At 52.0% G+C, this 14,030-nt stretch overlaps 5 protein-coding genes across 5 annotated transcripts; 2 read left to right on the top strand and 3 right to left on the bottom strand.

The window, feature by feature from the left end:
• Positions 1 to 141: 141 nt before the first annotated feature.
• Positions 142 to 2,067, bottom strand: BO80DRAFT_467223 (uncharacterized protein; the record flags this gene model as incomplete). The annotated part of the gene is made up of 2 exons (XM_025722833.1): positions 1,266 to 2,067; positions 142 to 1,206 (listed from the first exon to the last, which is right to left on the bottom strand). Exons 1-2 carry the CDS (start codon positions 1,731 to 1,733, stop codon positions 142 to 144), a joined length of 1,533 nt encoding a protein of 510 aa, XP_025572414.1. The 5' UTR covers positions 1,734 to 2,067.
• Positions 2,068 to 3,008: 941 nt separating this feature from the next.
• On the bottom strand, positions 3,009 to 4,394 carry BO80DRAFT_480425 (putative MFS monocarboxylate transporter; the record flags this gene model as incomplete). Its single annotated transcript, XM_025723336.1, has 2 exons — positions 3,009 to 4,132; positions 4,199 to 4,394. The coding sequence occupies 2 exons, from the start codon at positions 4,392 to 4,394 to the stop codon at positions 3,009 to 3,011; spliced, it is 1,320 nt and encodes a 439-aa protein (XP_025572413.1).
• A 2,227-nt stretch (positions 4,395 to 6,621) lies between these two features.
• BO80DRAFT_413149 (Zn(II)2Cys6 transcription factor) lies at positions 6,622 to 8,401 on the top strand (the record flags this gene model as incomplete). Its single annotated transcript, XM_025718045.1, has 3 exons — positions 6,622 to 6,790; positions 6,866 to 6,871; positions 6,970 to 8,401. Exons 1-3 carry the CDS (start codon positions 6,711 to 6,713, stop codon positions 8,399 to 8,401), a joined length of 1,518 nt encoding a protein of 505 aa, XP_025572412.1. The 5' UTR covers positions 6,622 to 6,710.
• Positions 8,402 to 9,698: 1,297 nt separating this feature from the next.
• Positions 9,699 to 10,819, bottom strand: BO80DRAFT_480417 (arabinan endo-1,5-alpha-L-arabinosidase; the record flags this gene model as incomplete). Its single annotated transcript, XM_025723335.1, has 3 exons — positions 9,699 to 9,923; positions 9,984 to 10,463; positions 10,559 to 10,819. The coding sequence occupies 3 exons, from the start codon at positions 10,817 to 10,819 to the stop codon at positions 9,702 to 9,704; spliced, it is 963 nt and encodes a 320-aa protein (XP_025572411.1).
• Positions 10,820 to 13,507: 2,688 nt separating this feature from the next.
• On the top strand, positions 13,508 to 14,028 carry BO80DRAFT_447694 (uncharacterized protein; the record flags this gene model as incomplete). Its single annotated transcript, XM_025721622.1, has 2 exons — positions 13,508 to 13,527; positions 13,584 to 14,028. The coding sequence occupies 2 exons, from the start codon at positions 13,508 to 13,510 to the stop codon at positions 14,026 to 14,028; spliced, it is 465 nt and encodes a 154-aa protein (XP_025572410.1).
• Positions 14,029 to 14,030: the final 2 nt, after the last annotated feature.

Here is a 14,030-nt window from a genome sequence, read left to right as displayed (position 1 = left end):
GGAATAATGGCACCGTGCCCCAAACCATACGCGCGAGCTTATGATCAAAAACTTTTCACATCAAGAAACGTATGCCTGGACCGCGGAGCAGATTATGACAACTTCACACTTTCTCTATACGAAATTTCCAATAAAATCTAATTAAACATCTGAAGAAACCTTCATCCCCTCCGGACCAAACGACCGCGCAAACGTTCCCCCCATATGATTCTCCGCCCATGCCCGATACGCACTCCAATAGACCATCCGTCCATCCGGACACAGCTCATCATAGCTCATATTCTCAATCTTCAAATTAATATAAGCCATTTCCGCCTCCTCAAAATCTTTCCGATCATACCCATATCCCGTAGAAATATGCCCAAAGGCACGATGCTCCTCATCCTCAAACCAGATATCCCCACCCTCATAAGAAGCGACGATAATAGCCTCCCAGTCTTCTCGCTCATCGATCGGGTCCATTGCATCTGACAGAGTTTTGCGATCAATGGCAAGGAATTGGCTTGGCGGAGCGTGGTGGGTGAATTCTTCGGATTCGAAGTATGCGAGCAGTCCCTGCATGTCGGGTGATATGAGGCGATCCGAGACGTCGACCCACATGTAAGGTTCGTCAGACTGCGTGAACATCTCGGAGCGGATCTTGCGGAGTTCCGTCGGCGTCATGGGTTCCAGGATGAAGATGATACTTGTGTCGAGACTGCCGGGAATATCGTCCGGGTCGACGATAGGTTCCCCCCCAAAGGTATGTAGCTCCCACATGGCAGGGTTATACCGATATGGGCCCTGTGGCATACGACTCGGGGTCCGGCTCTCTGGGTTCCACGCTGCGGTCCAGAAGTTTTGGACTTGTTCAAAGGGCAGGGTACTGAGTTCCACTTTTTTGGCACCGGGGTCCGAGATGTTGGGAACGCTGGATCCAGTTGCTCGAACGATGTGATAGCTGTCTGCGTCCTCGTCTATGAAGAGGGCGAAGGCTTGGTCGTTTCCTGGGTGGCAGATCTTCAGCGCCTGGAACATTCGGTAGAGCTGGGCGCGGGAACATGGCTCTTGGTGCGGTGGCCAGTTGTGGATGATGATGCGGTGGCCGATGGTTGATTCGAGATTCTCCTGGGTGTTTGGTGGGAGATGCACGAGAGAGATTAGTGTTGGGGTTGTTGGGTCGAGGCGTAGCCCGGACAGATGGGGTGGAAGAATAGCTTTGGTTGTCTATGGTCTGGTTTAGCGTTGATGTATGTTTTACAAATAGCGCGACTCGGCTGGGTTACCTTGATCAATGGTCCTTGTTTCGGCTCCGGCAGAATGCGAGGGTAGTTTGATGATAGTTCCCCCTTAGCAGCGATGCCTAGAAGCACGTTCGCCCGGTCGATCGGTACGCGCGCAGCTTCGGGGGAAGATGCCCCAGGCGACTTCCAGACAATGATAGCCGTGTGATCAACCGGGGACTGATCATCAATGATGATCAAAGGATCGTCTTTGATAAGCGTGAAAACAATGGATGTTGGTGGCGCCCAATCTGTCAACCAAGGGATCTCGACCAGACGCCGCATCTGCGCCTGGGGGCGTTCTGGCCATTCTTCATCGGTGGAGCTGAGTTCGGTCATCATTGCCACTCGTTCAGGGTCCTCCATGGGACATGTGAAGACCACATGCCATGTGGGAGGTAGAGATTCTCCAAATCGGGACGACGAATAGATACTGGGCAGCAACCAGAATGGAAGGGTTGGGGTTGCCATGTTGCGGTATCCTTCGTGGTGGTGAATTGGAAAATACCCTCTGGGCAGTGATAGCGTGATCGGCCTCAATAATGATAGTGCATGCTCTGAATTGTCTTTGTATGGGGTCGCTGATTCTCGGTCTTATGGTCTGTCAACAGTTAGAAATATGGATGAATGCCCGAGGCAGAAAATGTGGGCGGGAGCCGTAGGCATCCGCCAGGCAGCAAGGCATCCACGCTCCACCGTAGGCGGCAACCTCGATTGCAATTTGAGGTTCGGTTGATATGGGCTGTACCGGGATATCTAAAGATAAGAAATCCGGCTGTAAGTAAAAATGATGTGAAAATATCGTCCTTGGTAATTTCTCATTTGGCCTTCCCATAACCTGTCGCGAGCTACAGCCACACCGGGTCGGCTCCTGCTCTTGATGTCTAAGGCCCTCACAAAGAGCACCAGCAGATGTCTCTCTTCTCCAAAGTCGGTTTATTGTCGACCGACCCAGTTACTCTATACACCATATCCAACTCGTAAAGCAAAAAGAAGAAGGGGATAAAAACATACAACAGAAGGGATTCGCTGGTGGTCACCCACCCAACTACTAACCTCCCGGCGTGTGGCTTAAGTACGGCTGAGCGGACGGGAAGCCCTGTTCTCCACACCCTATGGTCGTATGTGCTAGATACTTCTTTGCTTTGGGTGATATAGCCTGCTTTTGTCTTGCTATTGTTCAATTAATTTTTGCCTCTGATTACCACTATCATCTATTGCGACGAAGTCAAGCCGACACACGCCACTCAGAGATGTTAGAGAAGGGGGAAAACAAATCCCGGTGATTGTTTGCTCGGCTTTAGCCCTAATACTCACCAGCCTAGCCTTCCCGCAAAATATATAATTGCGGCCTCGAGTTTCGCATCCCGACACAAGAGAGACGAAAGTCGATAGGTCAGCAGTTTGTTGCAATCCCATAGGAACTAGTCCGCGTAAAAAAGACGAATGGATCCATGGATGACAATAAATTGCAGGCTTGTCCCGGCGGCACCAGTCCTCAATGATAACAGTCATCCTGCAGGTTTTCCGATTGGCTTATGGGGGTTGAACGCGAGTCGGCCAACCAGACAACTCTCTCTCCACCGCGGCCACGGGAGGGAAAACCACTCGGATAATAGATGGATGCCGAGACCTTGTTTTGGTGTACTTGACTTCGGTCGTGGTTACGTGAACGACCGGCATGCAATGGCCTAAAAAAAAGGGCTAGATCTCAATCGATAGAAGAACGCCAGCAATCAGAATCCTCTACACCTTCACCTTCCACTTCCACCTCCAATTCAACAACGCCCACCGTGACAACGCCAAAGAAACAAACCCAACCAGCAACACAGCCGCATAGAACCCAATGAGGATCTGCGGGGTCGTCGATTGAAGAAGATCACCCCCGACCGGAACCGTCAACAAGACCCCAAACGCAGCGACGAAATAGATGGTGCCGTAATACCTCCCATACTCCTCCGTACGACACAGTTGCCCAGCACAGACCGGCGCCAGCGAAAGCCACCCCCCCGAGCCGATCCCAAAGATGGCTACAACGACATAGAGCGTAACCTCATCGCGGGATCCAAACGGCAGCCACACAGCCGCCATGACGATCAGAGTGACAACTACCAGGCACAGAAGCACGTTGAACCGGCCGACTTTGTCCGCCGCAAACCCGGGAAGAACCCGTCCGAGGAAGCTCATGCTATTCAGGACGGTTAGGGAGTAGAATTGTACGTCGGTCGACATGCCCGCGAAGCGCACATAGGTCGGTAAGAGCGCAGCACAACCGAAGATGATAAATTCGAAGGAGAACACGGCCACGGTTAAGAAACATAAGCGGAGGGATCGGAATGCGCGGAAGTCGATCGTGGCTTTGCTGGGCCCACCAGTCGGGGGTAGTCGGCCGCGCACCAGAATGACTCCCAGAATGTAGCATCCCAGCGCCATGTAGGCGATTACCCGGATTGAAAATTTCCATCCATACTGTGAGAACAGCGTCCGGAGGATGATGGGGATGACTGCGCCTCCGGCGGAGGAGCCCGCCATGCAGAAGCCCGAGGCCAACGCTCGTCGACGGTGGAACCAATGGCTCAGGACGGCAATGGATACCGTTGTGATCACTGCCGAGGAAATACCCCCGAGAATGGATAGACATAGAATGAAGTGCCAGTACTTGGAGCATTCGGCGAGAAGCATGTACGAGGTGAAGCTGGCGGTCGTGCCACACACTAGCAGTATCCGAGGTCCATAGCGATCGAAGAGAGGTCCGACTTGAACACCGAGGAAAAGCGTCAAAAATACTAAGATGGCGGTAATCCAGCCCACATCGAGAACGCTATACCCCGCGAGCTGGTGTGTGGTGATGTAGTCTTGAACGGTGCCAACTGAGAGGTGGGAGACAACGTCAGCAGGTTGTTGCAGTATCTCTTTTTAAGGTGAGTGTTTATTACCAGCAGCCTGAAACCCAAACGATGGGAACATCAAAAGAAAGGATCCTAGCAGACACGTCCAGGCCTGCCGACCCCCTTCGGGGAAAGCCCAGCTCACTCCAGTTGTTGGATTCTCGGACGACTGATCGCTCAGTTCAGAGCCCAACTCCGCGTCAGGGGTCGAGGCAGGCGTTGCCTTTTCCACTGAATGATGCATACTTCAGATGAAAAATCCTGAAGCTGTCTGCACTTTGTCAAAGATGCAGAAGAATGGGATTCTCAAGTAACTAATACTCTCTGATCACTTTGTCATAGGGCTTCACCCAGGTTATCGCTTCGGAGGGCCCTCCGATTGGCCGGCTCGCTTTTAGTGTTTGGCAACCAATGAGAAGAGTAGGAAATTCTAGTTAGTGGGGCCCCGCGGTTGCTTCGGACGGAAATCTTCATTTGTATGTAATTTTGATACGGAGGATGCGTGTGTTAATTGCAACCTCTGCGTTTTCTTCTAACATATTCACCGGAGAGCAGATTCAACCCCTGGACACAGCATCGGCATAGCTAGGCAATTGGTGTGGCTCTCTTCCACCTGTGAGCCACGGCAGATCCATCCCCTCTGTGTCCTTTACAATCGACAAGCGGCTGCAGCTGGCATATCTCCTTGTCACTCTGAGATCGGGGCTCGTCGTCTCTCTCCCTATCTCAAATAGCATTTCCATAGACTCTTCCAGGCCTGTTGTTTTTCTTGTTTGAGTCACCTGAATCGGGACCTCCACCACAGTTCTCTGAGGCAGCCTCGTCCTACTTGACGTACAATAGGATACACAAAGCTCGAGCGCATAGATTCGGGAAATATAACACGAGTAAAAGGTCGGTAACAGGAGTCCACCCTTCCGATTATCGTTCTTTGGAAGGGTTATGGACACTTCGATAGCAGCAATGTAACAGTGGCCAATGTGCGGTTCATTGGATATAATCGGCGTCTCCTCTTCCTCATCGCTGTTCCTACCGAAGGCAGAATCGGGACGAGCAGTAGCAACGGTGCGGTGTCGCGTCCATTGGATAAGCGAGGTGCTGCCTAAAGGTCCGAGTGGAGTGGTCTCGACATGTAAGCCTCCATGATGTAGATGCTGCTGAACGGGCTTGTTGAGTGGAGGATTTGCTCGATGAGGTATGGTACTGTAGGAAGTAGTCGTGCGGAGAGTCGGAAATATTTTGCGGATGCGAGGAGGTTCCTGGGTCTCGGTTTCGGGGTCAAAGCGCAGATACACGATTGCAGATGTTGAAGATGGTGTCTGCATGGTATCATGGTCTGCAAAGACAGGAAATTGTATTTCGGTGTCGGCAGCTGATATCGATGTTTTGCCTAGGCCTCTCAGGCGTTCCTTTGAACATCGCTGCTGCTTCAATGGCCATGCAACTTTCCCCTGTGAGGCAATGTCTTGAGATGGGTGGCTGGAGTTGAGACGGCTGAATATGCCTTCAACGCGAGATGTCGCTCCTGGATCAGCTGTAGGTATAACCATCACATGCCTTGTCTCGGATCCCAGGGTCTCATTCTGGGGTTGGTCACGGCCATTCTTCTCTGACTGCCGCGACACCGTAAATTCAACACCGTACGTAACCTGACACACCATCTGTGATATGTTGGTTACTCGCAGCGTTGGGGGTAGTTGGGTGTGTGTCTGGTGGATGTGGGCATCGGTTGTTGGATGGGTGCACGAGCTGGGCAACAAGCACTTAGGGACAACAAAGACGAATGGAAATGTGTAGACCACTCCTGGCTGAAAGAACCCTACAGTGAGACGATCTTCCTTAACTGGCTGGTGCAATTGGAGAAATGTATGGGAGGCCTCGCAATGCCGGAGGACGGTGTCTGGCTGCGGGAGTGTCACCCGTGTTGAGCCTATCGCCATTATTAGCCTCTGGGTTATCATCTATATGATCATGCGGGGAGGATTGTGAGGATATAGGACCTTTGAATGTCAGACTGACATGGTCGAACGGAATTTCTCTGTCAACTGTGACTGTGACAGTGCCCTGGATACGGTCTCCAGAGGTATAGTAGGGCTTGAGGACTGTCTCCTCCAAACCAATCGAGATCTTGAGACTTGGGGGTTTTGTCCGGCGCAAAGCGGCAAGCGATAGCTGTGTCATGGTGGATTCTTGTGTGCGAGACGGGAAGCTGAATGTCGAGCAAGGGGGATTATATACCCAAGAGCTAGGTAAGAGCGAGAATAATTGAAACCATCCCACCTGGACAGCTTTTCTGGGGCAGGGCACAGCACGGGGTATAGTCCTGTTGAAAATTACCGATGGTAATGGCCTGTATCGGGTAGAGGGGCCGGCTTAGTCACTCCCCCACGCCCTTCCGGTGACATCGATGTGTTCGCTGCTGGTTTATTCGTCATTCATCGCCCTCAATCTCTTTCCTTCAGTTTGGGACCCCTCCAGCCCCCCTTCTTGTCCCTCCCTCACCTTCCAGCTCGCTTCCTTGGGGCCCCTTTCGGCTCCAAGGCATGTGCTCCATGCTACCATGGATGCCGCCAATCCCTCGATGACCACAGTCTCACGGCGCCCAAGGCCCAAGACCCGAACAGGCTGCTTGACCTGCAAGTGAGCATGTCTTGGCCAGTGCTTATCATATCTGCATACCTTGCTAACCAATTCCTCCCCCGCGTGTACTTGTAGATCTCGGTAGGTACTGACGCCTCGACCTCAATCTGGACCCCCCCCCACCCTCCCCCACTCTTACTTCGGAACTAGGCACCAACAATACTAACAACGTATGCAAGACGTGTGAAATGTGATGAGCGGAAGCCATCTTGCCTGCGATGTCTCTCCACCAAGCGCATCTGTGAAGGGTATCCTGTCGTAGACCGTCCCACCGCCGCTATTACCAACCAGCTAGCTGATGAAGAACGGCGAGCTTTGGCGTTTTTTCGCGGCCAAACAGCCCATCGAATTTTCGGGGAACAAGATGCCAATGATTGGGTTCCTGTCATCCTCCAAATTGCACATGTCGAGCCTGCAGTTCGACATGCCATCACTGCCCTGGCATCAGTGCATGAGAGCCTACAGCCAGCCAAGGAGCTCACCTGGATTCGTCAATCTCCCCAGGATCGCAGTCTCTCGGTTCAGATGCTAGCCTTGAGACATTATAACCACGCCATCCAATCCCTCCGAGGTGAATCTATTGACATGTCCTCTCGTCCCGACATCACCATGGTCTTGTGCATTCTATTCCTCTGCTTTGAGCAATTCCGCACCGGTGATGCTGCCTGCTTGGTTCACTTGACTGCGGCCCTCAAGCTGATCGATTGGTGGCGATCACGCACCGACAACTATACAAAACTCAAGGATTACTCCCGACCCACTCTAGAGTTCATGAATGAAAAAATCACCCCCATTATCCAACGGCTTCGAGTCCAGTTCTCGCTCTGTATGGATTCGCGGCATAGCTGGAGGGGATACGGCTTCACCCCCGGCCTACCGCCTCCAACAATCCCGCCATCATACTCCTCGTTTGACGCTGCGCGAAGAGATTTTGATCGCGCGATGAACTACATATTCTCAGCCCTAGAAAACAAGGAGGTCCTGTGCCCTCATAAGCCCGTACGGGACCCGATTTCTGTGCTGCACCACTGGAAGGACACATTGGACTCCTCGGACCTGTCTTCCCAGGCGACGCACCTCCAGGACTGTAGTCACCAGCTCCTAGAACTCTATTATCACGTTTCAATTGTGATCACGGGCACCTACTACACCGTGCTTGAGACCACGTTCGATGGATATATTGACCAATTCAGAGCCATTGTCGACCTCGCCGAGCAGGTCGTCCTTGACTGGCAGCATGCGCCTAAGGAGTACAGTCTCCTGTTTAGCTTCGACTTGGGCATCACCCCGCCCATGTTCCTGGTGGCATCCCGATGTCGTCATCCAGAAATTCGACGAAAGGCCGTTCGTCTGATGCTCGAGTCGCCATTCTATCACGGTGTCTGGCCCGATCGATATACGGGTCTCTGTGCGGAACGCATCGTCGACATCGAAGAAGCGGGCATGGAGCGCTACCCCGACGGGAGTACATACGTGCCCGAGCATTGTCGAATTCGGAAAGTTTCCGCGGATCTCCAGGATACGAAAGACCACATCGCCATGAAGTTTGTTCGGTCTCCATTCGTTGAGAACTCCCCTGTCTACACTACAATGGTCCCATTGACATCCTGAAAGCAACAAAACATACCATCTTTGGACCGTGCAGTCTTCTATAATGTCAATTTTTGGAAGGCCTTTATTTTCTTCCGGATTTGAGACGCTTTCGGTGATCTACACTACTTAGTGCCTCGAGACCGGTTTTTCTGCTATTAATTATTACTCTAAACAGAGTCCCACGCAGCTAAAAACCATCTACTGCCGACTTCCCATCACGATTTCAGCTTATCTGGAGCCTTTCCCATCCTGAATTAGGGCCGATTAGGATGAATGATCTGCGGCTGAAAACAGGAGCCCTTCTCTTCATATTCTCTGGCCAGTAATGAGGGTTGTTCACATACCCTCCACCCAACTCGCCGAGAGTGCACGGCGGATCCTAGACCCAGCTACTCTGCACCCAAAGAGAACACCGTCGTCTCCAACTACTTAAAGGTTCTAATACCTGTCTGAATTATTTGCATCTGCTATCGACAATGCATGTTGGGACATACAATGAGACAAGCTACATGCCAGGAGGACAGACGCTATAAATGTACATCTACTAGTGGGTCATCAATTCCAGAGATGGACCCGGAATACACACACACACACACACACACACACACACACACACACACAATTCCATCCTATATCCCAATTCCCCCGGGGCTAGATACGTCCTTGCCCCCTTCCAGAGGGAAACATTCGCTCTCTTTGGCTCCGCACATGATCCGTTTGCCTGATGGACAGAGACCTTGACGCGCAGGCAAGCTCTGGAAGAGGGCCTTATTAGCACCGGATCTTGTAGCCTTAACGATGGCGCGTGTGGATAGTAACTTGAAACACGAGCGTATTCAAAGTTCTGGAGAAACTCACAGGAGCCGAAGAATTCCCGACTGGACGAGGTCGTGGCACCCACATGTGGCCGCACGCAGCTTATCTCTTATCGCATAGAGGCCGGTGGCCATCTGTCCCACATGGCTGCATACCGGACCCTTACAAGCGTATAGTTATATGTTGATGTGTTGGCGGATATCATTTCCAGAGGCAGTGCTATACATCTTTTGACTCGTGGCTCGATGCAGTCGAGCGGGAAAGGGTTTTTAGGGATTAAATGGAGGCGAACGAATCGGGGGTTTGTGAATACGGTGGGCCGGTGAGTCTTGAATGAAGCGGTCTACTGGTTCAGACGCTAGTACGGGATGGCCTCATATGAAAAAGCACTGTTATGACATCCTACTCGACAGAGGTATATACAAACTCTCACTCTTTTCCAACGACCCCAGTCAACACTATGTACATCGGAATATCGATTCAATACACCACAGGTGGCAGCTTAGATAGACGGCCATCCATCAGACCAGTCGATCACGTTCCAGCCGAACTGCTTATCGCCATCCGCATAGCCGATCTCCGTGTTGATGTAGTGGTAGTAGAGGATGGTGCCGTATTTCGGGTCATCGTAGACACCCTGGCCACCGGGGCCATAGACGGTACCGTGACTCTCGAGGACAGGAGAACCACCGCTCTCCCTGCAAGCGACACCATTCTTATCAACCTACTCACCACCCCTTTGTTAGCAACATACCATACCAGCGGTATCAGCAGAGCCACTTACAAAGTTCCCAGTCGCCTCCGTGCTCCGACACACCATAATCTTGTACTCCTCGCCAGCAGCCGGGCGATCGGTGTCGTAACCGCAGCACGCACCCGAAGAGAAGAACAGGTAGTAGTAGTTGCCGTACTGGTACATGTAGGCGCCCTCCTCGGAGTGAGTGCTCGTGGCGTTGTAGGCGATGTTGTAGGCGGCGCTACCGGCGGTCTTGGTACCCGCGGAGTTCATCTTGACCTGGTAGATGTCATCGTAGAAGGACCCGAAGTTCATGTAGAAGGTTCCGTCGGCCTTGATGAGGTTGGGGTCGATGGCGTTGTAGAGCTTGCCGCTGCTGGACGCGACGCCGATGGAGCCGTGGTCGGTCCAGCTGTTGAGCTCCATAGTGGTGGAGGTGGCGAGACCGATGGCGGAGGATTGCGAGCCGAAGGTCGAGACCGCATAGAAGCAGTAGTAGGTTCCTTCGATGTAGTGGAGGTCGGGGGCCTGGGTTGGGAATAGGGGACTGTTTAGTGATTGGATTTTTTTAAGGATTGAATTGTGTATGAGGGTTGAATGATGCGCATGGGACTGTAACTCACCCACAAATCGGTGTTACCGGACAGATCGATGCGGGATCCACCGGGGACAACGGATCCCACACCCGTCCAGGGACCGAACAGCGAGTCCGACGTAGCAAAGGTGATTTCACCACCGGTGGAAAAGCGGAAGTACTTGCCATCCGACACACGGCGCATAAGACCGGGGTCGCTGACGACACATGTTCCCGAGCAGGACTCGGGGTTGGAGTAGGCAAGAGCCAGCCCGGGCAGAGCGGCGAGTGCTGTAAGTGCGTAACGCATGATGGCTGATGGTTGAGGATGATGCCAGCAACAAAAGCAATGAGGGCAGCGCGGAGGTTAAATAAGGTTTGAATCTACTCGGTGTGGAACGGGGACAAAGCAAAAGTGGATGGGATGCTCTCCTGAGGACCTCGAATTCATCTAGTTCTGGTTGCTCTATATCAAGTGGTTTCATCCAAACATCTTGGGCAATAAACCGGTGGAGGTTACTCCACTCAGCGGATTCCTTCCGGAAGGGCTTGAGATTGCACGAGGTTCGTGAGAACCAACTGGATAGGAGCGTATCCAGGCGAGGCAGGGTGGATGGCCGACGGCTTTCCAGAGCCGTCATGCTTAATTTCACACCTGGTCAGATTATGAAGGAATGGACACTACCAGGGTCTGGGTATCCACTCCCATGCGTTGATGGGAAAGGATGCAGACTTGGGCCTAGTTTTGATTGCAATCCGGATAAGCCGGACGGAGTTCCCATGCTTACCATATGCACGCTTATATTATTCTGGATCAGACAATAACCTGTCATACGTGGAAAGTCTTCACCGGGTATATCTCCGGGCACAACTGGAGGTCCAAAGGAACAATCCCGGCCCCCGATCCTTCCGCAATTGGCGCATCTTCTACAGACTGCCGGCATTAGGGCTTACCCATTACTCTATCCCGTTCAGCCACGGGGGAATTTAATAACTATTATATTGCTGAGTGCAACGTTATTACCTTATGATCAAAGAGAAGAATGATGCTGGACTGTCTACCCCAACACCGGAGCGAGAAAAAAACGAGGAGACACATGCCCTAGGAATGTGGTGTGACTAGCACTGGGGCTATTGGTCCCTGTAACGACCTAGTCACTTCGTTTCCTCATACTATGGAGTTGGGGCCGGCTAATACTAAGGGGCCTTTCTAGGAGGCAAAATGTTTTCATACCATATATGGGGTTTCAGTTCTTTTCGTTCCATGGATTTGCTCTTAGTTCTACGGTATGTTCTCAACAAGCTGGTGGACAGAGATCCTTGACAATCATATACTCAACCCCATCTTGCTTGTCCTACTCTGCACGCCAGCCGGCCAACTCTGCCTTTCTACTTTTCCCCTGCAGATGTGGGAAGATAATCGGGCGCCTACCCCTCCCGCTAGCACGATTAAAGTAGTAATGATCTACCTTACTAGTCTTGAATATATCCGGATAGCCTTGTAAGTTCGTATCCGCCAGCGCTTAGTCCCTAGTGGCCCCTTGTGAGGGAAAGGATAAGCAGGGACAGAGTGTCACTAACCCAATTTATCTGGCAGGTGTCCCATACTGAAACCATCGGCGCTCTCAGACCCCCCGTCCTCCCTTTCAGGAAGTGCACTCCGTCCGAGAGATATCGACGCAGGGTTCTAGACTTCTCGCCGACGGAGCTGCGTGATCCAAGACATTGCGGAGCGGAACTGCCCGTCCGATGTCCTGTCCAACAACTGACACCTGCGCAGCATGCCCTCCTCCCTGTAAGTCTACCCTCGATTCACAGCCTGACCAAGATGCCACATGGCCAGAAACGCCTCAAACACCTTACGAGTCATGGACAGCAAAACACACTAGCATAGTCGAAAAACATCACTAAAATAAGCAGCTTCGCTAGCAAGGAGGCGCAACAAGCCACCTCGAGCCCTTGGCTCCCTGCAATCTCATTGGGCTAGCCGAGTCAGATGCTCCACTGATCAAACCCCAATTGTTTTCGGTTTTCTGGTGGGCTGCACGATGCAGCTCCGTGATTGGTCGAGTTGGCCAGATATCACTGGAAGCGTTTCACTAGTCTCGGGAGCTCATCTTTAGGATTTCTCTGAAGCTGTCTGAGCTATTTTTCTGGCACCAGTCTGACACCGTCGCACTAATTTCTGACCCCTTCAGAGCTGTATCCCCATGATAAGCTTCTTTTCGTCCTCTCGGATCGACTTATATAATTCCCTACCGACTCCGAAGAAGTGGGAAAAGAAAATCCCGTGGCAGTGGATTCAATTATTATCCGTAGATTTCTACACCTTTAACCCGAGTCACTGTGGAAAAGGGGCCATAACAAAGAGAACTGAAGATGCATAGGGAAAAACCACCAGGCTACCCGTGATAAGATGTCGGCAAGGGTCTGAAAGCATTATGCCGAGAGAAGTGCCAGCACATTCTAATTAGATTGAATGCAGGGTGCTAGAGTTGCCCTTTTGTATGCGCGCCCCTAGTTTCCTGGTTGGGAATGGCGTGGAGCGAGTACGCCATCCTCGCTTACCAAAGTAGGTTTAGCTTGCGATATGGCCGGTAGAATCTCACCGCTTTCCCCCCCTTCTGCCTGAGGCAGAAACTAAGGAATTGAGTGCCCGGCGTGCTTCGTTCAATGCTTCACTGGACTGTACTCTATGACTGCTTGGGTTTTGCTGAAAAGTTGGCCAATGTTGTGGAGATCTTTCTTCTTTCCATAGTAGTTGGTGGGTTTCTTTTCAGTCATGCATTCCACACCCGATTTAGATGTTTGTATTTCTGGGGATGTCTTGTGGATGTCGTAAAATTCGCAATATATATTTGGAATATTGCACCATACCATTCCGCAGCGCATCACGCTTCCCTATTCATTTATTAATTCGTTGCATACCTAGTGGCATGAGGAAATGTGTAGAGACTTTCGTGACTCACCACCTGCGAAGGCATATAAGTCGTCTACAATGTCCGCAAGAACCGTGAAGTAAACGGCCAAAAGACCTTATTTCACGATTGGCGCTGGGTGAATTGGACTGGCAGCGCAGACCCTTACCTCGCCGATCACTACGTCCGGAACATCAACACCACGGGGTCTTGGTCCGTAATCTGGGAGCTCTACTGGCAGAGCTGCGACGACGAGTCGCGGGCTAATGCCTATGGAGTCAAGCTCTTCAACCATTACGATTCCGCGTCGCGATACTTCACCATCGACGATACCAACCTCCAGAGAAGTCGATCTTGTCGCGGCGACCGCCAACTCCACCTGTCCCGGGGACTGCAACGGGATTGGAATCACCGGGACGGACATTACGATGCGATCGCACCAGGACACCAATACCGTAGACCGCGACACTTGCGTCGTGGCAACCAATTCGACGGCGAATACCACCCGCTACACCCCGGACCCCTGGTCGCGTTGCTATCGACCCGGATAGCGCGGCGAGTATGGCCGCCGCTCACCGTACACAGCTCTGCGAGGGTCTGAAC

This window comes from Aspergillus ibericus (assembly GCF_003184845.1).
Source record: "Aspergillus ibericus CBS 121593 unplaced genomic scaffold BO80scaffold_38, whole genome shotgun sequence".
NCBI lineage: Eukaryota > Fungi > Ascomycota > Eurotiomycetes > Eurotiales > Aspergillaceae > Aspergillus > Aspergillus ibericus.
The sequence above is the reverse complement of the archived record's forward strand: the minus strand, read 5'-3'. Positions and strand labels throughout refer to the sequence as shown.